General features: G+C 34.6%; 1 protein-coding gene across 2 annotated transcripts in view; it reads left to right on the forward strand.

Annotated features, from left to right (window-relative positions):
* Positions 1-21,592, forward strand: part of LOC125866832 (DNA topoisomerase 3-alpha) — a 53,508-nt gene extending 31,916 nt beyond the window's left edge. Inside the window, exons 10-22 of one of the 2 annotated variants that reach the window (XM_049547196.1) lie at positions 210-299; positions 460-564; positions 3,340-3,374; positions 5,382-5,511; positions 6,147-6,199; positions 6,267-6,366; positions 6,546-6,584; positions 13,215-13,293; positions 13,392-13,463; positions 14,360-14,443; positions 19,834-19,995; positions 20,542-20,662; positions 21,144-21,592. In XM_049547196.1, the coding sequence (XP_049403153.1) occupies positions 210-299; positions 460-564; positions 3,340-3,374; positions 5,382-5,511; positions 6,147-6,199; positions 6,267-6,366; positions 6,546-6,584; positions 13,215-13,293; positions 13,392-13,463; positions 14,360-14,443; positions 19,834-19,995; positions 20,542-20,662; positions 21,144-21,366 (1,293 nt within the window). In that variant the 3' untranslated portion in view covers positions 21,367-21,592. The remainder of the gene's footprint in view (positions 1-209; positions 300-459; positions 565-3,339; positions 3,375-5,381; positions 5,512-6,146; positions 6,200-6,266; positions 6,367-6,545; positions 6,585-13,214; positions 13,294-13,391; positions 13,464-14,359; positions 14,444-19,833; positions 19,996-20,541; positions 20,663-21,143) is intronic. The other variant, XM_049547195.1, reaches the window with a different exon arrangement.
* The last annotated feature ends 2,720 nt before the right edge of the window (positions 21,593-24,312 follow it).

Raw genomic sequence — 24,312 nt, forward strand, 5'->3', positions numbered from 1 at the left:
GATGAAATGGTCCATATTTGCAAATACAACCTTCCATGTTGAGAGATCATATTGGAAATTCTTTCCACTTACATCAGATTATTTACATGCATTCTAGGAAAAACAAAGCTTATGTAAAGAAATGAGTTATTCAGTTATATAGATTGTCTTCTGTTTTCTTGCTGCAAGATGCTTGAACACACGTACCTGTTTGTTGTTGTAAAGTGCAGTTTACACCAACAACTTTGACCCTTGATTCAGGAGTTACAAGACCTCCTCCCCTTTTAAGTGAGGCCGATCTATTGGGTTGTATGGACAAGGTATGAATTCTGTGATGCTAGTTTGTTTTTTCAGAACAGTGTTAACCATGTTTTATGATAAACAGTGTGTTTTCATGTGCCTGACATTCAGTATTAATAGGTTTTCCCAGAAAATGATCACATGGATTTTCATCTATTTCCTTATTGTTTTTTCTAATAGGCTGGCATTGGAACAGACGCAACAATGCACGATCATATAAAGAAACTACTTGATCGATTTTATGCAATTAAGGACTCGAACACTCGATTCTCACCAACTAAACTAGTAATATCTTTACTCAACTATATTATTTATTATCTTATGCGTATTTCTTTTTTTTTCTTTATCACTTCTCTGTCTTCTTCCATTTTCTTTTCTCACTTGTGTATATATTGCTTTGATTAGAAATAAGTAAATTTTATATAACCATAGTAAAATTTACTTTGGATAGTGAATACATTAAATAGGGAAAATTCATGTTTCCCCTTCAATCTTTTCTTGAAGTACTTTGTTCTTCCTTTTATGAGAGCTTGTATAGAAGTATCAGTTAGTGGAAGTAGATAACATTTTAGTGTCTATGGAAAGAGAGGGAGTGTCAAATTAAGATATTTATCTTTCTCATTCAGCAGCAATCAAGTATTCAGTGCATGTCCCGGTTTTCATACTTCCTACTTTTACTGGTAATAAATGTGTCTCGTGGACACTCCTCCCTTAAATTTCTCTGGTAAAGAAATGATCAACCTTTTACTGGTTTTGTATTAGAGGTTTTTATTACATGCTGCAGGTCCCTTTTCAGTTCAATATGGCATACACCGGCATTATTCTTTGCCCGAATGAATTAGTGAATATCATGCAATACAAAGCATAACTGGAGTTTCACAAACTATATTCATGCACTTGTCACCATCCATGTTTTATTAGTAAACATTTTATTGGAAGTTCCTTTTATATATATATATATATATATATATTTATGATAACCGTACGGGCCAGCCACCTTGACTTATTCCATGGGGTACCTCCCACAAGCATAGGTACCGAGTAACTCTGTTCTCGAAAGCTTGTACTAATCAACAGTTAGTCTGGACCACAAAATACTCTTTTCCTCTACCAGCAGACTTGTTTCCATTCTTGGTAATTCACCACTACCCACTAGATCTTCTTCTTGGTCTCTGCCTAAATCTTATAATTTTCCGGAAGTCTCATTTGTGAATATCAAACTGCAGAACTTCCCAAAAAACTCATCTCAGAACACGGTCTAATGTTTTCTCCCCTGGTCTCTTTATTGGAAGGTGAAATGCTAGAGAGATGAAGACAACATTTGTCATTAAGAAGATTTATGATTTCTTTGATTCTGCCTGTTACATTACATCATGTGCAAGTGTAACAAGAAATTCCTCTAGAGTTTGTTTCTCCTTTTGACATGTGTTGCTGTTGCTTCTGTATCTGTAGGATATCAGTGGTTTCAGTTTTGTTCTCTGTCACATTAGGACCAGTAGTGGACCCAAGATTTGGTCAAGCAGAATCAATTAGGCAACGCAATATTAATAACATGATGGTCGACAATAAGGATTATTGTGTACGACAAAGTGAATTTTGTATGTTTATCTTGTTTCTTTTTCCAATAATGCCCATGAAAACTTTTATTTGAATATATGTATATAGAGGGATAGTCAGCTATAAGACTTAAGTCTTCAATTTTAACTTTTATGTTTTATTCTTTAATTTTTAAATAACAGTAACAATTCAGTAATTCTGAAACACCATAAAGATTAAATAAAATAAAATACTAATTTACTAATACAATAAATAAATAAAAATATAGAGCCACACCCAAGGGTGGCCTAGTGGTCAATGAAGTGGTTGAGAACACTCAGGTCTCAGGTTCAAAACTCAGCGAGACAAAAAACACTAGGTGATTCTTCTCTTCTGTCCTAACCTTGGTGGACAGAGTTACTTGGGTACCTGTTGCTAGTGGGAGGGGACATGTCTCTCGTGGAATTAGTCGAGGTGCGCGAAAGCTAGCCGGGACACCACGGTCATAAAAAAAAATATAAAAAAATATAGAACTAACCTCACGTTCATGTATCCCAAAAAATAGAAAAGATAACTTTATAACATATAAAGGTATTATAATACATAAAATAAACAGTAAATACACAAGTTTACACATGCAAGTTAACTTTCAAAGTTATTATTTACAAACAATAAATAATGTAGTGTAAATTGTAAAAAATGTGACAAATAATAAACTTAAGAGAAATTGTGAGACGACAATTTTAACATATTATTAGTTGAACTAATTTAACATAAAAAAGATAAAAGAAATGAAGCTAATAAACTAAACCAGTATGCTGTGGTACTCCCTTGCACAGTATTGTTCTAACGTAGTACTAACATACCCGTGACTGAAAAATATCAAAATGCATCGTGACTGTGCACAACTAGGCTCGAACCTATGTGCTCACTGATGAAATGACTCTTCTCGGCCACTTAGCCAACCTTCATTGATGTGTCAAGCGGATTCATTCAGTATTAGATATTCGTTTCAAGTATAATGTACTCATGTAAGTAGCAAAATTTTTCAGCGAAGCGGATTTAGTTGAACTCTCTTATTACAATGTGGGTCGGCTCCTCATTGAGACTGGTTTCCAAAATTGGCAAAATTACAGGAAATAGGCCTGGATGGATGGAAAACAATTTATCTGGTTTGACTTGCTCAATGTCTTAAGCTGCTGATATGATGCAGGGATATGGCTTTTTTTTCCTTCTAATTTTTCAAATAGACCAATGACATAATGTGAAGCAACTTGTTCAACACTGGTACTTATTACGGATAATAATGGAAGAAAACTTTTTTCCTTATTAGCAAACATAGTCTCTTTCCTTGTCCTTTTTGAGAAAATAAGTTGGTATTTTTGAGCTTTCAATATGCTTGTAAGCTGCCTACTGCTGTTATAGCCTGGGTTTGCTCTCTTCTCTGCTACTGTATGCAGTTCTCTTTGCATCTTCTTCACATTTCTGAATTAATCTCTTAATAAGGAGTTTTCTTAAATCCAGGGGGAAGCACTAGTAATGGGATATGATGATATGGGGTGAGTACTCAGATCTAACTTGTTTTTCTTGTACTCATATCTCGATTTCATCTTTGAGCTGTCTTTCTTATTCTTTTCTGATGATTATGCAGTTAATAACATATTAAACCGTGTTTCTTTGACGCGGGGGGNGGGTTGCACAGTTTAATCTTCCAGGCTTTCTATTGTGTTCTACATAAAACCATCTTTTTCCTCACTAGACGGATGAACAACTACAGGGTAATGTTTGTAGCTAATTGATACGGTATTCTATTTCGGAAGTTGTCTTCCTGGGATTAGGTTGTGTCATTACTGGCATGCATTTGCAATTATTTTTCCTAAGATTACCTTGTATGTTTCAAAATCAGATGCTGCATAAACATGGTTAGAAACCTTATGTACTGTGCAAGTGAAATTGTTGCCAACTAGCATTCCTTTCATATGGTTCATATATAGTCTCTGGCTTTCTCAGAACCAATGATGGCTTACACTTACTCAAAGTGTCAAAACTCAGTGCTCGACATTATAGTTAAATTTCCAAAATAGTTAAGGTAAAACTGAGCAGCTGTTCTAGTTGAGTATAGCAGTTCTATGCTTGATATCAGATGCATCTGCTGAAATTTCTCTTGCTCAGATCATTTCACTGAGACTCAAAAAGTATATTGCTCAAACAACCTAATACTTTTTGGTGAATCATTTTCTTTTTAAGTAGACCAATTGTTATCATGGAAAACATTTGTTCTAAAGTCAATGTGGAATTCAGCTTTAGTGAGTAACCAAGGCATCCTTTTTGGATAGAGGGAGTACCTCTTGAAGTACACAAATATATGCAGAGCTCAAGATATAGATGCCCATTCTGGTAGCAATTAATTGGGATAGCTTGAGTAGTGGAACTGTTTGATCTGATAGATTAGGGACATCTTTTTGGCAAAGGAAGAAGTGACAGCAAATAATGCCCTTCCCTATAAAACATCAAAGATTATGTTACTTATATTTTTCAATTCCCCTCGAACTTCCTGAGGAACAACGGTTGGAATTGGTGTAGCCTGTAGGTAGTTTCTTTGCGGCTAGCTACTGAGTTCGTGAAAAATGATGTCAACCCTCCAGTCTCCAAGAAATTAAGATTTAGTTGCAGTGCAGTTGCGGTATGTTAATGCAGATTGTAGTTCATTGGAATTCGGATGTAGGTTAGAAGTCAAGGCAGACATTGGTAGTAGTGCATGTCACTCTAAAAGGGTCTTCCAGTTGAGTAGGGTGTTCTCTCTTTCCTACCCCAAATTCTTCTTGTCTGAGCTAGATAACGACTTCGTAAGCTATCTGAAGGTTACATTCATCAGGCTCTTGAGTTAGAACCACATCATTAGAAGTGTTAATAGACCCTCAAATGAATTGATATGTGATCTGGTGAGCTCTTTAAGGTTTTTCAACTTTCTTTCCAACTTGAATAGAAACAGTGTTCTGCAGACTTCAGAATTGATGGTCAAACATCATTGAAAGAAAGCAAAGACTAAAAAGATTTCACTAGCTCCATGTCGCATGTTGTGCTAAAGCTATTGGCATTGTTTTCTTAGCCCAATATTACTTGATAAGAATCACTGTGTTCTCATGTACAATGAGGCAGGAAGAACTACAGAGTACAGCTTCCAACTTCTGGCCCTAAGATTTTTCCTTCAACTTCTCTGATCTATAAAGAATAAAGAGCACGGCGACTTTAAGCCGTGGTGTCAGAGGAATCAGAGAGCTTTCTAGAAAACCATTTATTTGACTGTTAAAACCTAACACATTGTTGCACAAGTTATTTAATAATCATATTTCTTTTCAAAGTTGTTATCTGAACTAAACAAATTTATGGTTCATTTTCCACTATATTAAATTTAGGTGATTAACATTTGTTCATGTTGTCTTCACATTTTTCTTCTAAGCTTGATTGTGTTGTTGCAATGCACTAACATTTATATTATTACATTAAATACTGGCTTGCAATACGTAGGTAACTTACCTTTTTGTTCTTTTCTTTTTCTATTACAGTTATGAACTATGGAAACCATATCTCCGGGCTATGATGGAATGTGATATGAAAGCTGTTAGCATAGGAACCAAGAGAAAGGCTGAGGTTCTAGAAACTTGCTTGCAGCAGATGAAAGCTTGCTTTTCAGATGTAAGTCAATAAAAAAAATCAGAAAATACAGATGCTTTTCAAGATTTTTTTATCTTCTCAGATAAAAAAGAGGAACCAGAACTGTCATCTACTTCACCATATTCACTGCATATTTCATATATTAAAGAAATTACTAGTTTTCTAACTTGCCATTAAATTGGCCCCACATGCTATCTCTGTAGTTTGATTATGTATGTCCACTTCGTTAGCTCAAACTGTTATAGAAGGGAGAGTTCTGTTGACAACCATGGCCCCTAACCTAGTTGCATATTGTTTCTCCTTAAGGCATGTGAGATACCTATTCCCAATATCAGCTCCAAGATCAAATCGAACAGTGACCTCACCTGCTTTCCAATGATTTAAGATGTTAGAAACGGTGATCATTCTGTTTCTTAGAATCTTCAGCATCTCCTGCTGGTGGTCCTACAAAAAGAATTTTGGGATAAGACAAGTGTGTAAATCGTAACATAATTATAGCTAGACTTTGTTGGAAATGGGCTTCACTACATTTTTGTTCAGGCGACAAAGGTATGCCTATGCTAAGATAATAATCAGAATGAGACACACTGCTTCTTTGTACCATTAGGTTCAAGGCACTTCGTTACTTTTTATGTACTCGGAAAAACTTTTTTCAGGCCAGAACAAACAAAGGAAAGCTCCTTGAAGCCATGGCTATCTTCTTTGAAAGGTATGTCTTTTGCTTGCTTTACTTATGCTCATTCCTTTGATTGCCTGAAAAAATTGTGGCTCTGCAGATCAAACAGATCCAGTGGTGGCGAGCAACAAGCAGTTGGAGATGTTGTTCGGAGATGTGGACTTTGTCTAGAGTCAGATATGGTGCTCAGACAAAAGCCGGTAATAGCTTATCTGTTGCATGAAATCATCTATTGGCTAGATTGGGGTATATGAGACAGTTGCATGCTTAAGGATGTGTTATGTCTGATTTGCACTTCTATAGTCAGCTGCTTCTTATTTTCTAATTAGATTTTTCCTACCTTATGCACATTTTCTGATAAAATTTTCATTTAATGCAGGATGGGAACTTCATGGTTGGTTGTTTGGGTTACCCACAAGTAGGTGCTTTTCCTGTAATTCTGTTCAATAGCTATCGTAGAAATCTTGCACAACTGTTTCTAGGGAGCCTGTAATTCCTGAATAGATAAGACCTGCAAATATAGATTGTCATTTTTCATTGTTGAACCAAATTTTATTTACACAACAATTCAGTAGCTGCTTTCAGTCTAGCTGGTTCTCTGCTAAACTTACCTTCTCTTGCAATTCTTGCAAGGCAATCAATCTGAGTTCTATTAGTACCACTTTCTTTGTCAGCGTCACGACCTTTGACTACCTCTCCAGTTCCTTAACCAGCTTCTCCAGTTACATCAGCTCCTCCAAAACCACTAGCTCTACGAGCTCCTCCAACTTCACCTCTCGTAACTTATCATCATTGCAAGATCTCTAGATCAAGTCCTAATGATTCATTCTGCATTGGATCAAGCACCTGTTGTGAACTTTTCTTCTAGTCCTCCAATTGCCCTTCGAAAATGGTATTCACTCCACTCTTTAATCCTAACACAGTTATGTCAGTTTGAGTTATTATTGTCTTCTATCACCTTGTTATGGCCGTGTCATTCTTGTCTTCTGTTAGTATCCTTAAGTCTACAGTGAAACCCTCTCTCATCCAAGATGACGACATGCTATGATTGAGAAAATGTCTAATTTACATTGTATTGCCACATGGGAAATTGTAACTCTATCTCAAGGTAAACTACTGGTGGCTGTTGGTGGGTTTATGCAATGAAAATTTGCCGAGATGGTAAAAGTGATCGACTTAAGGCACGTTGAGTGGCCAAAGGTTGTACTCAATATTTTGGACTTGACTATAGGGATACATTCTCTCCAATGGCTAAAATTGCATCTATCCATCTTTTTCTTTCTATGGTGGTTGTTATGGCCTCTTTACCAATTAAACATCTAGAATGTTTTCTCCATGGTGATCTTGAAGATGAAGTATATAAATGGACCAACCACCAAGTTTTGTTGCTTAGGGGTGTCTTGAGATTTTGTATGCTGGTTATGCCTATCCCTGTATGGTCAAAAGAAGTTAACAAGAGCATGAATTGGTAAGTTAAGTACAATTGCTCAGGAGTTCGGCATGACGCGTAGTGAGGCAAATCATTCTGTGTTCTATCATCATTTTGCTTGAAATTTGTGCATTTATTTGGTGGTTTATGTCGATAACATAGTCATAATAGACAGTGATCAAAATGGTATCACTAAGTTGAAGCAACACCTTTTCAACATTTTTATACGAAGGGTCTAGTCATATTACAATATTTTCTAGGCATTGAGGTGGCCCAATTCATACCAGGTATTGTTCTATCACAACGGAAGTATGCTTTTGATATTTTTAGGGAAACAAAGATTGGCCAATTGTAGGTCTGTTGATGCTCCCATGAACCCAAATGACAAGTTTCTACTAGGTCAGTTGAATTATCTCACAGTGGCTCGACGTGATATTGCCTTTTCAATAAGCATTATAAGTCTGTTTTCAAGCTCTCCATGTGATACCCATTGAGTTGCCGTTGTCCATATCCTTCGTTATATAGAAACTCGCTATATAAAAGCTGCTCCCGCGAAAGAATTACTTTACAAGGATAGAGCATAGTGTGCCCATACAAATGCAGATTGGGAAGTCACCTTCAGATAGACGCTCCACCTTCAGATATGTTTTGATTACTGTGTTGCTCAGACTTTTCAAAAATGTCATCGGGTGCATGTTGGATCCTTCAAAAGTAGTGCATTATTGGAGGATCCGACACTGGTGCGACAACATTTTTGGAGAGTCCGAGCAACTTATTTGATTAGATGTAACTTGGTGTCTTCAAAGCGTAAGAAGCAAAATGTAGTTGGTAGGTCTAGTGTGGAAGCAGAATACTAAGCCAGGGTGGTCTAGTTAGAGAAGGGTATTCTCTGTGGCATTGTCACAAAGTTCATAAAGTCAAATGGTCAACTTGCAAATCTATTTACCAAATCTCTTGCCAGTCCCCGAGTTAGTTACATAAATACAACTAATTTGAGGGGGGCTGTGATATAACAATAAACATATTGTAGAATCAGTACGAATCAATTAGAGATTCTTTTAGAACCTTGACATCCTCCCATTTTAGAATAGGTATACATCGAACAATTAAGCTAAGCTTTCTCTTGTGTTCCTTATACAAGCATGGTTTGTGCGACTTGTATGCACTAGCTTGAAGGGGGAGTGTTGAGAATATTCCATAGATTTTGTAGAATCATGTAGATATGATTAAAGTATGTATATATGGTTTATATTAATTAGAATCAATTAAGGAGGATATTATTTCTTTGAAACTATGTAAACCTTGAAGGCATTTAAACACCCAATAGCTTGAGAGTATGATGAAGCAATCCATTCTCCTATCTTCCTCGATTGTGTTACTTCATTTCTCACACCAACCAGGGGCGGATTTACGAAGTATCAAGGGGTGTCACGTGACACTGCTTCGTCGGAAAAATGTACTAAATATGTTTATATGAAAAAGGAAAAACTGGTATAAAGGATATATAATTCTGCTGACACTTCTTAAACCAAAAATGGTGTTTAGCTCAATTGGTTTGGTGCTGCTATTCCATAGCTTAGGTTGTCTTCAAACCTAGACAGATAATTTGTGAAATCCACTAAATAAAAGTGATCGTTTCGCTTTGCATAGAAAAAAAATAGTACTATTATTTTTAATGTAGTTATTTGAATATATTTTAAAAAAAGAAAATTAATCGAGAAAAGTGATACTCCCTCTGTCCCAATTTATGTTACTTGCTTTCTTTTTTAGTCAGTCCCAAACAGAATGACACATTTCTATATAAAAAGATTTAACTATAAAATGTCTATTTTACCCTTAATGAAATGATTTATAGCCACACAAATTTCTATCATTCATTTTGGATCACAAGTTTTAAAAGTCTTCCTTTCTTTCTTCAACTCCGTGCCGAGTCAAACTACCTTCCATAAAATGGAACGGAGGGAGTAATATTTTTAAATTTTATTTTTTTAGAAAAGGTATAGTTCAATAAGTGTATTGTGTTTTATTTATATTTTATTCCTTTTTTAATATGATATTACATTATTTTATTTATTGTTCTCATTTTAAAAGGTGACATTGCTGACGAAAAATCCTGCGTACGCCAGTGAAACCAACCAACCATTTGTATCTCTTAGGATCACTAAGAGGTTCCCCTTGCCCTAGGATAGCTTAGCATTTAGATCCATGGGAGTATCATTGGGTCTACAATCTTGTCATTCATGTCCCTTTCAGAATGTCAAGCGCGTACTTACGTTGTGAGATGAGAATTCCTTATTTGGACTAAGCGACTTCAGTGCCTATGAAATACTTCAATCTGCCTAGATCCTTAGTTTGGAAGTGTTGTAATTTAGTTATATCATCCTGATCATTGCCTGTGATAACTATAACATCAACATATACATCCTAATAAATGCACAGATTTACAGCAGTATGTAAATAAAATATGACATGATTAGCCTCATCATTCCAAACTTTTGAATAATTGTGTTGAATTTGCCAAACCATGCTCGATGACTATTTCAAACCGTATATAGACCAACATAACCGGCACACCCCCCTCGAGCAACTTAATCATAAGATTGCTCCATCATATATGCTTCATCCTCAGGATCACCATAATCAAGTCTAAAGATTTGCTTATAACCCTTGACAACCAAACATGCCTTTAGTCAGATCAATCTGCCATCAGGGCCAACCTTTATCATGTATGCATACTGAAAATTGACGTTGATTTCTAGGTGTCAAAGAAACAAGCTCCCAAGTACCTTATAAAAAAAAACAAGCTCCCAAGTACCATTCGAGTGTAAAATAGCCATCTCATCAATCATACTTGTCGTCTTCCTGGATGGGACAGAGCTTCATCTATAGTCTTAGGAATAAAAATATATGGAAGTGATCAGTTCCCCTTATCTCAAAAAAAATAAATAGATGGAAGTGATGACACATAGGCATAGTAAGATAATAACAAGTGATGATAACTCAGATAGGTATAATTAGGATTACGAATAAAATGAGTACCACATTGAGTAGCAATAGAGGACTCAGTGAGGGAGACAAGTCTGCAACTGGCAAGAGATCTGGTGTCGAGCGTGAGTTGTCTGGACCAGATGAGGAGTGTGAATGTCTCTGATAAGTTAAGACTGGTGGAGCTGTAGGAGATGAATTGGTAGTTCTTCAGAAATCTCTAGGTGTTCAGGAGAAGAGGGTATGAAGTACAGTTGAGTTTAAAAAAAGTTGACGTCGGCAACATGCGGTACCATCACAGATCAGGCAAGGAACATCGATTTCCTTTTTTCTATCTTTAATTACCTAGAAATGCTTCCTGAACTTATCCAAGATAAGTAGCTACGTATATAGACGCTAATCTGAAACTTAGACTGTACTTGTATACCATTTTTTTATGACAAGGGAAACCCGCAACTGCTACCCTTTGGGTGCGCACAGGGTAAAACCCCTACTCCTATGCAATAGCTCACAAACCACATAGGAGAGGTAACCCGCACTAGGCAAGCTCGGTACGACAAGCTCGACCCAAAAGGCAAACCCCTTGCTTTCGTTGGCAAGGGTTTCAAACTTGAGACCTTCAACATGGAAGTGCCAAGCCCAAACCACTGCATCACCCCGAAGGGTCAACTGTACTTGTATACCATTTACATATCCAAATCTTGCTTTGTAAAGTTAGTCAACTGAGAAATCACATTATTTAGTTGAAATATGTCATTTCTGTATAAATCACGAACTTTTTCCCAAATTAAAAAGCAAGCTTAGAATGGATGAAACAAGAGCATCAATTGACTTTCACAAGAGGTTATTGTAAGGATTTTAGACTGTGATTCATAAACGATCTATCATGAAATCCTACCAGTTATTCATATTTGTTGGAACTTAATGATTTTCACGTACACATACAACATCAGTAATTCAGTCAAGACTACATACCCGAATTGGCCATAACTTGTTGAATCTCGACTTGAATTGAGCGGAAGCACTTGATTTTGTCTTCTTGAGAAAACCAGTTTTTCTCTATCGTTTCATTTCTGTAGTTCTTTCAGAATACTGTAGATGGAATAGGTTATTCTCTTTTAATAGGCAGAGAGAGGGACCAAGTGGTTAATTCCCACTATCCATCAAAGTGGGTGTTAGAATAGAAATATGAATAGAATTGTATATATTGTCCTACTTGGAATAGGATTATAATATAGCTTCTATAAATATGACTTATTGTACTCCGTCCGTTTCAAAAAGAGTGACCTGGTTTGACTTGGCACGGAGTTTTAGAAAATAAAGAAGACTTTTGAATCTTGTGGTCCTAAATTAAAGTTATGTCAAATGAACTAAATTGCCCTTCAGTCTTGTGGCTTTAAACATTCCACGTGGAAAGCTGAAATTAAAATGTTACCAAAAAAAGAAAGAGGTCATTCTTTTTGAAACAGACTAAAAAGGAAAGGAGGTCATTCTTTTTGAAACGGAGGGAGTAATAATGTAGAATACACTATTTCAATAATATTTTTCTCGTTTATTTTTTCACAGTGGGTACTAGGAGGTTTTATAAAATAACTCCCTAATTATAAAATCAAGAGTTTAGCAATTATTTACTAAATCAAATAACTGTTCGTGTGGGACAAAACTAACAGTTACACAAGTGAGCATCAACCTTTTCCCTATTCTTCCTAAACTTTCTCATCAATATTCGTGGCTTGTTTGATCTAGTGATCTTGAACGCCTTGTACTTTGCGCCATAATTGAACAGACGAAGATCAAGATAGACAATTTGCACTATCTTTCAAGGGTTCTATGGTGATTATTTGGTTCAAGTTGCTGGATCCCATGTTTATAGAACCAAAAATATCCAATCTGACTAACATTCTGATGAACCAAAGAAGTTTCAACACAAAATTGAACTATTTGACAAAGTAGCTTTAGATCAATGAAGATATAATTACCAATGTGCCCAACAATATCAGAAAATTGGCTAGGACTGGCTGGAAACTGAGAGGAAATTGGATGGATAGAGTCAGGATAAAGAGGCGATACTCACAAAAGAAGAATCTCGCTGGAAGGTGGCAGGAAATCGTACTCGGAGTGTGAACTGGCTTGCTGCCAGAGACTGGAGATCAGTTGGTGCATGGAGGCACGTTAGACATATTTTTCAGCTGGGTTTTGGTCTTTCTATTGGTGACATTGGTTTTTGCCCAACACCAATTACCAAAAGACAATTATTCGGACAGCCTTTGCGATCATTGAAAAATGTGCAGTGGTGATCTTTTTTCTTTTGATGATACTAGTGATTGCACAACAAATAGTTTAGCACAAATGCTCTAATTCCATGTGAAATGATAAAACAAGGAGGATAAAACTGAAGTTGATTATTCCCTCAATCACCTTGGTTTAAATAATAATTGTGCAAGTGCTAATATTTTAGGTACCTAATATCAGGAAAGAATCAATAGAATTAGTTCTAACAGTCCCCACTTGATACTGTGTCATTACAATATTCTCAACATTTCCCATTCTAAATGTCGAGATTCTATTCACATGATATGTTAAGATTATCTGGTGATTTATTGTATTTTGATATGATTTGATTGATTCATACAGTGCAGAAATGTTGTCTGGCTACCTGGATCTGTCTCAGAAGCTTCTGTTACTGAGAATACGTGCACTAGCTGCAGTCCAGGTTGCTTCTTGGAATTCTTCTTATCTCGTACTGGATTGGGTACCCTTATTACATCTTTTTCCATATTTGGTTTCCTGATTTCTGAATATGACTTTCAGGACCTGTTTTCAAGATTCAGTTTAAATTTCGACGACTGGAAATACCGCCAAATTACAGTGTTCAACATTTAGGTACGCTGGAGAATAGGATTGTTTTGTGATCTAGTTTAAGTCTTACTGAGAAACCCTATCCCTTTTTATTGTCCAATGGAACATTAAATAATAAAAAATATTTTTTCCTTCAACAAATATGAATAAAGAAGTACAAGGTGTGGTGGCTCCCTTTCTCAATATCTTGTCTTTGGTCTTTTATCTTCTGACTTCATTTCCAATTATTTAACAAAACTAATCTTTTCTTTATGTTGAACATATATTTTAAGAACTCTCAAATACTAATGGTGAAGTCTGAATGGTGAATATGCTCCAAGATAATGTACAAAATGGAATTCAAAGTCACGAAAATAATTATTTGCAAATTGCAATCCACCTTTTCTTTTCTGTGTGCAACATTTGTGATAAACTGTTAAAGTTGGTCAAATCTTCTCCAAGTTTAAATACTTTACAGTTTGGTGGGTGTTGAAGGTTGGCGGGACTTCAGATTGGGTAGTGACAGCAAGGGAGATGTGGAGGCATTACCAAAATGAACTTTTTTTGCTTAACTTTCCAAGAGCTACACAAAGTTGAATGATACTACTGTGGTGTCATTGCTGACAGCACAACTGAGTTGGACATTGTTAATTTCACCAATAAACTAGAACATTTCTTGGTGCTACTATATAAGATTGTGTTCTCTTTTCAATGGTACAAAGGGAGGGTAAACTAAAAATAGGAGAGGAGACTTTGACAGAAGAGTAAATTGTCACATGCTGCAAGGAATTGTCTTTTAGCATAGAAGTAATACAATGTCTTCAAAATAATATTGCCATTACTAGTTTAATTTATGTAAGTGCATCAACACAATTTATTGTTGCCTGTAGGCGGTAGATAATGCAGTAATGTAGCCGTGCATTATTTATAAATCTTGTCAGGTTGCATTGGTGGCTGTGATGATATTCTTAGGCAGCTTGTAGAAATTTGCGGAACTGGTTCTCGCAATAATTCCAACACTTCAGGTATGTAAGGGACACCCATGTAGTGCTTTTTTGTTTTAATGTAATTTCATGTCCAACTTCGATAGTTTGCTTTTCTTTTTGAGGCAGTATTTAAGTTCCATAAAACAATGGTTTGTTTTCTATTAGAGAACATGCATTTTATTTTCTTCCAAAAAATAGTTGGAAAACAAAATGGAAAAAGTGAACTCCGTTTTTTTGGAAGAAAAAGGAAGTGTATTACGGTTTTCTTTTTGTTGAAAATGGAACACTCCGCAAAAGCTGAAATCCATTTGCATTATTGCCCAAGTGAATTATTATCTAGATTGATTGTTTCCCCTTCAATCGATAAATGTTCTATTTGAAATACGATTAGTAGCAGTCTCTGTCGTCTGGTTGGTATTATTCTAATTAAATTTCACCCTTATGAAAACTCAAAAAAAATTCTTTTAGTGGTTTAGTGATATATTTTTTTTTTCAAAAAATAAACCCAAAGTGATTGATGGAAAAATTCCTAAATCAGTTCTCTGTGGACCAAATCCAAACTCACTATTGTTTCTCAGAGAAAGACCATAAACAAAATGAAGGCAAATCCAGCTGCCCTAAAAGTTAGATACCTTTCAGTTGCTGTCAAATTAATACTATGAATTTTTTGCATTTGAGGTTTCGGTAATTTCATTCATAAGTATTAAGCTTGTGTTACTGAACAAAATATTGGAGGAATTTCTTGTAATGTCGGTCAAAGTAAACTATGCTATATGTACAAAATGTAGTGAATATGGTAACTAGATCTGGAAATCCCTACAAATCAACTATATTATCATATACAAGATAATGTAGTGCTGTAAACCTTAATAAACACAAGGTAATGTACACCTATAATGATTCTGTAATACTCTCCCACCAAGGTGGAGCATAAATTTTAATCATGCCAGCTTGTTACAAGGATATTCTGTCCAGTTTCCATGAAGACTTTTGTGAATATATCATCCAATTGCTCTCCCGACTTTACGTAGCTAGTGGAGATCAGGTTCTCTCGAATCTTTTCACGAATAAGGTGACAATCAACCTCAATATGTTTAATCCTTTTGTGGTACACTAGATTTGAGGTAATGTGTAAAACAACTTGATTATCGTACAAAGTTTTGTTGGTGACACATGCTTCAATTAAAAGGTGAGGTACCCACAGTATTTCACATGTGAACTGAGCCATAACCCTGGACAAATTCTGCTCTGGATCGAGATAAAAGTATTTTGCTTAAGAATAGGAATAGGAATAGTAATAGTAATAGGAATAGTATGTAGTGTCCTACTTAGAAAAGGATTGTATTGTAGTGTCCTAGTTCAAAAAATAGTTTATTGTAATGTCTATAAATAGGGTCTCTATGTAATAAAGTAGATACAAGAATTCAATAATATTTTTTCTATATTTCTCACATGGTATCAAAGCCTCTACGATCTTGGTAGAGAATCAAAAAGCTTCCGCTGCCGACAGGTGGCTATTACCCATATATGTTGCCCATTTGGCCAACGATTATGTTAGCGAAAGTTGGGTCACCGTGTATCTTTTCAGTGACTACTTTCTTATATCTAATTTGTGTAGCATCGTGCCATCTTTCCGATGACTATTTTTTCATATTTAATTTATGTAGCATCGTGCCATCTTTTTGGTGACTACTTTTTCATAATTAATTTTTGTAGCACCGTGCAATCATTCCAGTGACTACTTTCTCATATATGATTTGTGTAGCACCGTGCAATCATTCCGGTGACTACTTTCTCATATATGATTTGTGTAGCACCGTGTCATCATTCCGGTGACTACTTTTTCATATCATATATGTATAGCACTGTGTCATCCTTCCGGTGACTACTTTTTTTTTAATATCTGATTTGCGTAGCATCGTGCATCTCTCCAAACTACTTTTCATATTTAATTTGCGTAATACTGTGGATTTTTCCGAACTACTCTTTCATATTTGAGTTGCATAGTATCGTGTGTCTTTTTGGTGACTCCTCATATTTGATTTGCATATTTCTATTCGTCTTTCCGGTGACCCCTCAAATCTAATTTGCGTAGGGTTGTGCAATCATTCCGACCCTATCCATATAGTTTCTCTTTTTCAGTTGGGTCGTGCCATCATTTTGACCCTACCCATATAATTTTATTTCTTAGATTGTGACTACTTTAAACCATCAAATCTAATACTCCGACGTATGAGCATATTTCAACCAGTTTTTCGGTGACTTTCTTGTTTAATATCGACTCATCTATTGATTCCAACACGATCCATATACTTTATACTAGATTTTGAGCAATTTTCGGCAACCGCTACATTGAGAAGAAGTCTATATGGAGCAACCACCTGGTTTTGTTACTCAGGGGGAGTCTAGTAGCCCTGTATGTCGATTGCGTAAGTCACTCTATGGTCTGAAACAGTCTTGCAAGCTTGGTTTGGGAAGTTCAACACTGTAATTTTATCACTCTGTGTTTTATCGACATTATGCATCAAATTCAGTATTTCATGAGAAGACCAAGCATATGATCGACTGACATTATGCATCAAATCCAGTATTTCATAAGAAGACTAAGCACATTGAGATTGATTGTCAATTTTGTGAAGTCAAGTGATCATGCAGATATCTCAGCAATCCCCTCGTCGGTCCTCATATTAATTACATTTGTAACAAGCTAGATACATATGATTTGTATGCCCTAGCTTGAGGGGGAGTGTTAGAATAAGTATATACAATCCTACTTAGAATTGGAATAGAAATAGTAATAGGAATAATGTGTAGTGTCCTACTTAAAAAAGGATTGTATTGTAGTGTCCTAGTTGGAAAAAGAGTCTATTGTAGTGTCTATAAATAGGGTCTCTATGTAATAATGTAGATACAACAATTCAATAATATTGTTTTCCTATATTTCTCACAGTTCCATTACAAATGGATTCCCCTCTATTTATACTACTAACTTAGAGGCTAATATGTAAATAATAATTGTCAAGCAAGTCCCTACATATTTACAAATAAGTTCTTCTAGAATTCTCTACATAACTAAAATATTCTAGGGACCTTCTATGCAATTCTATATTCTTCCATGAAAAATCTCCATATTTCTCTAGAATATTCCTTGTTCTTCCAATGTAAGTCTTCCACATGGACAAATTTATGCCATGTGGCGTTTGAGTGGCATGATGACGTGGCGGGTAATGACAATAGGCTTCATAGGGAATAGTCACTTGTTTGGAAGAGAAAATTGTAAGGAACCCCGAGAATCATGACTTGCTTGGGAAGATATGCTACCAACAGTGGAGGAGACATAATTTTTACGGAGGAGGTTCAAATTATAAAAAAATAAGTACAAAAAGATTGCATGATGATAAATGGGGCCGGGCAGCGAAGGACAAAACTAACTTCAACTTACCCAAATTTTAACTCACCTTGTCATGTCTCTTTTATCAGTTCTTCCTACTTTTTTCATGCTCCATCAATTCTGTTTAAAAGTTCTTGTGCTTTCTAAAAGGGTAAATTTGAAAAAAAATAAAATTAATACCTTCTTGATTTCTTACAAAATTACTTATTTTGGAACACATTGAAAAGGCTAGAAAATCACTTAAAAGAGAATAGAGGGAGTAGAAAATCATTTGAATTGATAGAATTCGTTTTTTGAATTACATGGTGTTAGTTTTTGAATTTTATTTGAAACAGATTTTTTTAAATTTGAATTGAAGAAAAATATTTTTAAAAAGATAAAATAAAATAACTCACCAATTTTTTAAAAATGATAAAAATAAATATCATAATGTTACTACTCCCTCTATCTCTATTTACTTGTCTATTTTTGACTTGATACATCTATTAAGAAATTAATAATTGACATAGTGAGTTTACCATTTTACCCTTATTAATTGATAGAATTCCAAAATCAATTTACTCATTAAAGAGGCTCTACCTTTTTCGAAAACATTAACTATCTAAATAAATTGAAGGCATAATAGGTAAAAAAAATATATTGTATTTTCTTGATTTGTCAAAAATGACAAGTAAAAAGAGACAAGTAAAAGTCAAAATTGGACAAGTAAATAGGGATAGAGGGAGTATATGGTCATGATATTTTTTTTATGTTCTTTGAAACCTATTTGCTACAGGTGACTCATTTCCTTTTATTTTGTACACTTTTGTTAATGGGAAAATTGTGTAGAGAAATAAAATTACAGTTGAAGTATTTTTTAATTTTTGATAAAGGTAACCATATTACAGTTGAAGTACTATTATGACAGTTAAATTTGATGTGTCTAAACAAATAAAAAAAATATTAATTAAGCATAAAAGATAGGATGATAGAAACAAGTAACGAGCCTTACTTCTACTGATGGGAAAGAAATCTGGAAAATGGTACTTTAATGGCTGAAAGTTGTAGGCAACGACCAAACCAGAAAAACAAAAAGAAGAAAAAAGTACTGCAGTGACCAAGAACTGGAACCAGTCAATTAGCGACCTTGGGAAATTTTGAACCCCCTTGACCATTGAGTCAAGCTTCTAAGTAGTGTCAAAGAATCAATACATAAGTAGTATATGTACCTAGCAATCAAATTTGACCTTATATATAGTGTAAGCGAACGGGGTTTGGATGACACCCTTCCACCCCCTAACTCCGCCCTTGGCTACCGGTCATAGTTACGAGTAGGATCTTTTGTATAGAGGTGGACATCATCTAATCATCACAACAATCAATACAGCTCATTTTCGTTTCATTGAAATTCTTTTAAGCTTTCTTTGCAAGTTTTCTTATAACTTTCCATAAATATCTCATTAGACTAAATGCTAGACATAATTAGGTTCTCTTACACAAAATTTACCAAGTTCAAAAAAATAATAATTAGGTTCTCTTACACAAAGCTTCTGTTCATGACTTTCAAAATTACTGACTTTCAAGAAGTAAAACTAGAAACCCCTTAGTCATGATGAGTAACAACAAGAATAAGGGTTGAAAGAATTCATAAATTTACTTTGAATATAAAAGTTTGAAAGAATAATTGTGTTCTTCGTTCTTCACAAAAGTAAGAAAATAAAGAGAGAAATATTGGAACTACAACTCGTTCAAACTAACTACCAAAGCAGTCTCCTTGTCAACATTAATCATCTGACTTTCATTTAGAAACTTTGTCGACTATTTTGGCTGCCACCTGCACTTGCTAACCAACTAAAACTTTTAACCAACACGTTTTTGAGTAATCTATTTTTTTTCAATCTAACGATTTAGTTAGGAAAGATTGGTGATTGCATAATAATCAAACAATCTGAGACTTTTGGTATGAATATCATGATTTGTTTGTTGCTGTAGGAACTTAATTTCCCAAGTGATATGCTTGTCTCCTTAGGACTGACTGTAGCTGGGGTTCTTTTGCCAGGCAGAGGACGTGGGAACCCTACAGCATCCAGCAGTGCACAAAGAGGCAATTCCAGAGCACAAAGTTCTTGTGCATACTGCAGGCAAACAGGGCATTTGTCAAATGATTGTCCTTCACAGGCTTCTCGTGGTCGCACTACTCGGGCTCAGGAAGTTGACAATGGTTTGGTGCTCTTCTGTTACCTTATCTGTATATCTTGTGTACAATGATCAACACCTCCTGCAACTTTCCCACCCTCCTTCTGTAGCCATAGTTGAATTTGGGAATGAAGCAGAAGTTATCACTTTGTCCTTTGGCCACCATATTGGTCTTTGAGTATGAGAATTGAAATATCCTTGCAATTTGGGTTATTTAGCTGTTTATATCCCTTACCAACGTAAGGATGTTCTCCAGTTACATTTACTCTCTAGTCTTTCCACTTCTCACCCTATCAATTAGAATATTGTTAAAGCAACTAAAGAATACATGAAGTGATACTGTGAAAATAGAATTCAAAATGTGAAAAATATTGGTCTGTGATGTGATATAGTATTTGTTCCTCTCTGTTGTTAATTAAAATGACATTGTTGACGCCTTTGTAATAAGCAGGACAGGCGTACATTCAGTGGTGCATTCTCTTGAGAAAGTCATGTGCATTACATGCACCACCTTATGTTGAATGTTACGATCCTTCAATAACTTTATAGTTGATCCCTTCTGACAATGCAGGAGAATCTTCAATCCCTTGTAATTCATGTGGAGCACCTTGCATTTTGCGCACTGCCAATACTGCCAACAACAGGGGAAGAAAGTTCTTTTCATGTCAATCACAGGAGTGCAACTTTTTTGTGTAGGGAAAACTAAATTTCAACATGAGTTTTTATATTTATACATGGTTTCCACCTGCAAACTTACTATATGTAAATATTTTCTATCTTGTTGTACCTCCTCTCTCCAATTCTTGATTATAATATGATCCATGATCTATCACGATGCAACCCTGTAAATGCTGAGAACTAATTATAGTTCTTCACCAATAAGCTGCCTCAGACATGTCATAGTTGACAATATCATAATCTGTTCGGCAATCTGTAAAACACTGTCAGTCTATCTCACTTTAATAGCTACACTCATTTACAAATAGAAATCACATCATCATACTGCTATAACTCTTTTATGTATTGGAGGTAATTACTATTCAGGAAGACGAAAAAATTGAATTGCTAACATTGGAACTTCGTTATAATTGCTCCGACCTCTGTATTACTCAGTTCTTGATTACGTTAAAGTAGTTTGTTTAGTTGATACACCTTTTTTTATCTGTACTACAGATGGGAAGATAATCTCAATGGAGGAAGAGCAGAGCGTGCAAATACTTCTGCATCCACTAGCAGCGGAAGAGGTGGCCGTGGTCGTGGCCATGGCCGTGGCCAGAGTGGTGCACATTCCAGTAATGTGTCATTTGTGTCGGCAACAGGTGAACCAATAACTGGCAGATGTTTTATTTGCGGTGATCCAGGTCATTTTGCTAACGTTTGCCCACGTCGTGGTTGATGAATTTTGAACTCTCTTGCATTAAAGGTGTTCTCTTTGAATGGCAACTCTTTAACTCCCAGAAGTAGTATTCCTTTTTATAGTACCATACTACCATTATATATGATCTTGGTCATTGCAATGTGCCTAGCAAGGGAGATGATGCACTCGCTCAGTCACTCTAATTGATGGTCTCTTCTAAATAGGATGTGAACATAATGCCTATTTTTGGTGTATATTGCAGTCTTGCGATGCTCCTTTACTTTGTTCAGTAGTTTTTTGTTGTGTGTGTGTGTATGGAGAAATTTTCTTGGAGTGAGATGGTAAGCTTGGCCTCAACGACTGGTTCGTTATCTCAGGATCTCCTAATTTACCTTTGACCATTGAATGAACTATTCGGGTCTAATACTTGTAGTTCTAGTTGTGGCAAGTTACCTGAGGGACATGTAAAACTTCCCATTGAAATTCACTAAAAAGATCCTTCATGAAATTCTAAAAGCCATCATAAAACTGACTAGAGTTTATTGAACTGTTTGAAAGAGCTTTAGGTTCCAATTCTTACTAGCAAAACTGAATTGAGTTTGCTTTTTTCGTCCCTTTCTTTTTTATACTTGTTACTTTTGAAGAAATACGTCTACATTCACTTTTTAGAGTATTTATATCTTTCAGTCTTGAGCGGGTGTGCAAATAGAAATTCAATCTTTTACCTTATAAAAATAGGGATAATTTCATAACAGAGCAAACTTCAGCTGTCTAATTACCTTTTATAGAGAGAGTTTTAAAAAAAAAATATCAAACATATACTTTGGTTTTATAGCACTCAAAATATAACTATGTTTTTTGATAAATTTTTGGAACTATCACTATAACTATTAATGATAATTATGATTCAAATGGTAACTATTTATGAAATTTCCTCTAAACATAACCAGGTAAGTCCAAATCCAAGTTCACTTATAAGCTCAATCATAGGGTTCATGACCTCTGACAATATTTCAATTTAATAGTTAGTAATGTTACTGCAATAGATAACTAGTAATGAGTCATTCCTAGATAAAGTGAATGACTAGCAACTTCCAATTGATCAAGGAAATACATCCATAATTCTTTACCGATTGACTATTTTCACCTAACAATAAAATCTTGAAATGTTCCTCACTTCCAACCTTAAGGTTGTGAGTTCGAGTCACTAAGGATGCAAAAAGGTGGAAGTTCTTGGGAGAGAGGTAAACAACAACAACAAAAAAAAAAAAACAGTTTTGACAAGAGGGAGTTACTCGGCTAGTAAGCACTGCTCACATTCAACCCTGAGGTTGTGAGTTCGTGTTACCAAAGGAGTGAAAAAGTGAAAGCTCTTGGGGGTAAGGGTTAAAAAAAAATCTTTAGTCTCTTTGTAACGAGTCCACACAAGTACTATCTACTAATTTTTGGTATGTATAGTGCATGTATATTGAGTTATGTATTATATGATTTATATAGTAGAATCTTGAATAAAATATTATACAAAATCATACGCTTCTAATAAAAAAAACGAATAGTTCTATAAAGATTTGTAATATGAATATCCTAAAAGAGTACATTTTTTGTGAAGGACTAATGTGGATCTATCATATGACGATGACTTGTTTGTCGATGTCACAATAATGGATCTAGTTTGAACCTATGAATGCATATTATAATTATAATTTAAAATCTGAAGAGATCAATTGTTGAAATATATTAAATATTCATCTAATTTATTTCATTAATATTAGACATTTCAATAACATAATTGAAAGGTAAATATATGAGTCCAACATTGCCTATGGTTACAAATATTTTTGGTCTCAATTTATTTTTACGGATACATAGAAATGATTATCGGATAATAATAGTAGTATTTTATAAAAACTCTATGAAAATACGGATTCGAATCACTTCTTTGTTGTATAAGTCATTTGTTTTCTTTCCAAATTTTATAAATTATTCTGAAATGTTTATTTGGTTGTGACAATTGATCATTGTTATCTTTTTCTATATCTTCCTATAAAACCCCAAATAGAGGAATATATACATAATATATATTCTATCTAAGATTTTCAATTCTCATATTTGTGAAGTTATTCGTGCAAACTGATCTTTTAGTTTGTATGTTATAAAATGTTATTTATGCAAATTTTGTTTGCTAAAAGTTACATGTACTTTTTTGATAATTTTAATGTGCATCGATTTCAATTGTACTAAATTACATGAAATTTGTAGAACATTAGTATCATTACCTTCTAAGTTAATTTGAGATCAAAATGAAATTATCCATTAAAACGGTGGATTTATCTCAATTTATCTTTGGCACAATTATTTAAAAAAAATAGTTGATCCTTATTGGTTTCTTTAATACAAACTAATTTATGTTATGAAATATAGGCTAGCTGGATTTGATTCAGCTATTCCCTCTGTCTCATATTAGTTGATTATCTTATTAAAAATAATTATCTCATATTAGTCGCCACTTTACTAAATCAAGAAAGTTGTAATTAAAAATTTCTTATATTATAAAGTTACCAGTTTCAAAAAAAAAAACTCTTATATTATTCTTGTAAGTGTTCACATTTATTTGTAAAATTCTCAAGAAAGTTTATTGAAGGAGAATTAGTAAAATTATCTTCTTTAATTTCTTAATGTACGTGTAATAAGGAAAGTGATCAACTAATATGAGACGAAGAAAAATATTTCTTACTCCATTATTTTTATCTTGGACCGACACCGATATGAATTGTGTAAGAAAAAGTATGTGATATAATGTTATAAATTAAAACTCATACTTAATTTATAAGTTATCACTATAGATTTTTTTTTAAAAAAACAACTACTATTAAGAATGATATAATTAAAAAAAATATACATGAGTATATTTTGTAACGTTGAGAAACCTTGGAAGTTGTCAGACGGTAAGGAGGGGTGCGGATTCCAAGAGAGAGTAAAACAGTC

Source organism: Solanum stenotomum, chromosome 6, assembly GCF_019186545.1.
Source record: "Solanum stenotomum isolate F172 chromosome 6, ASM1918654v1, whole genome shotgun sequence".
Taxonomy (NCBI): domain Eukaryota; kingdom Viridiplantae; phylum Streptophyta; class Magnoliopsida; order Solanales; family Solanaceae; genus Solanum; species Solanum stenotomum.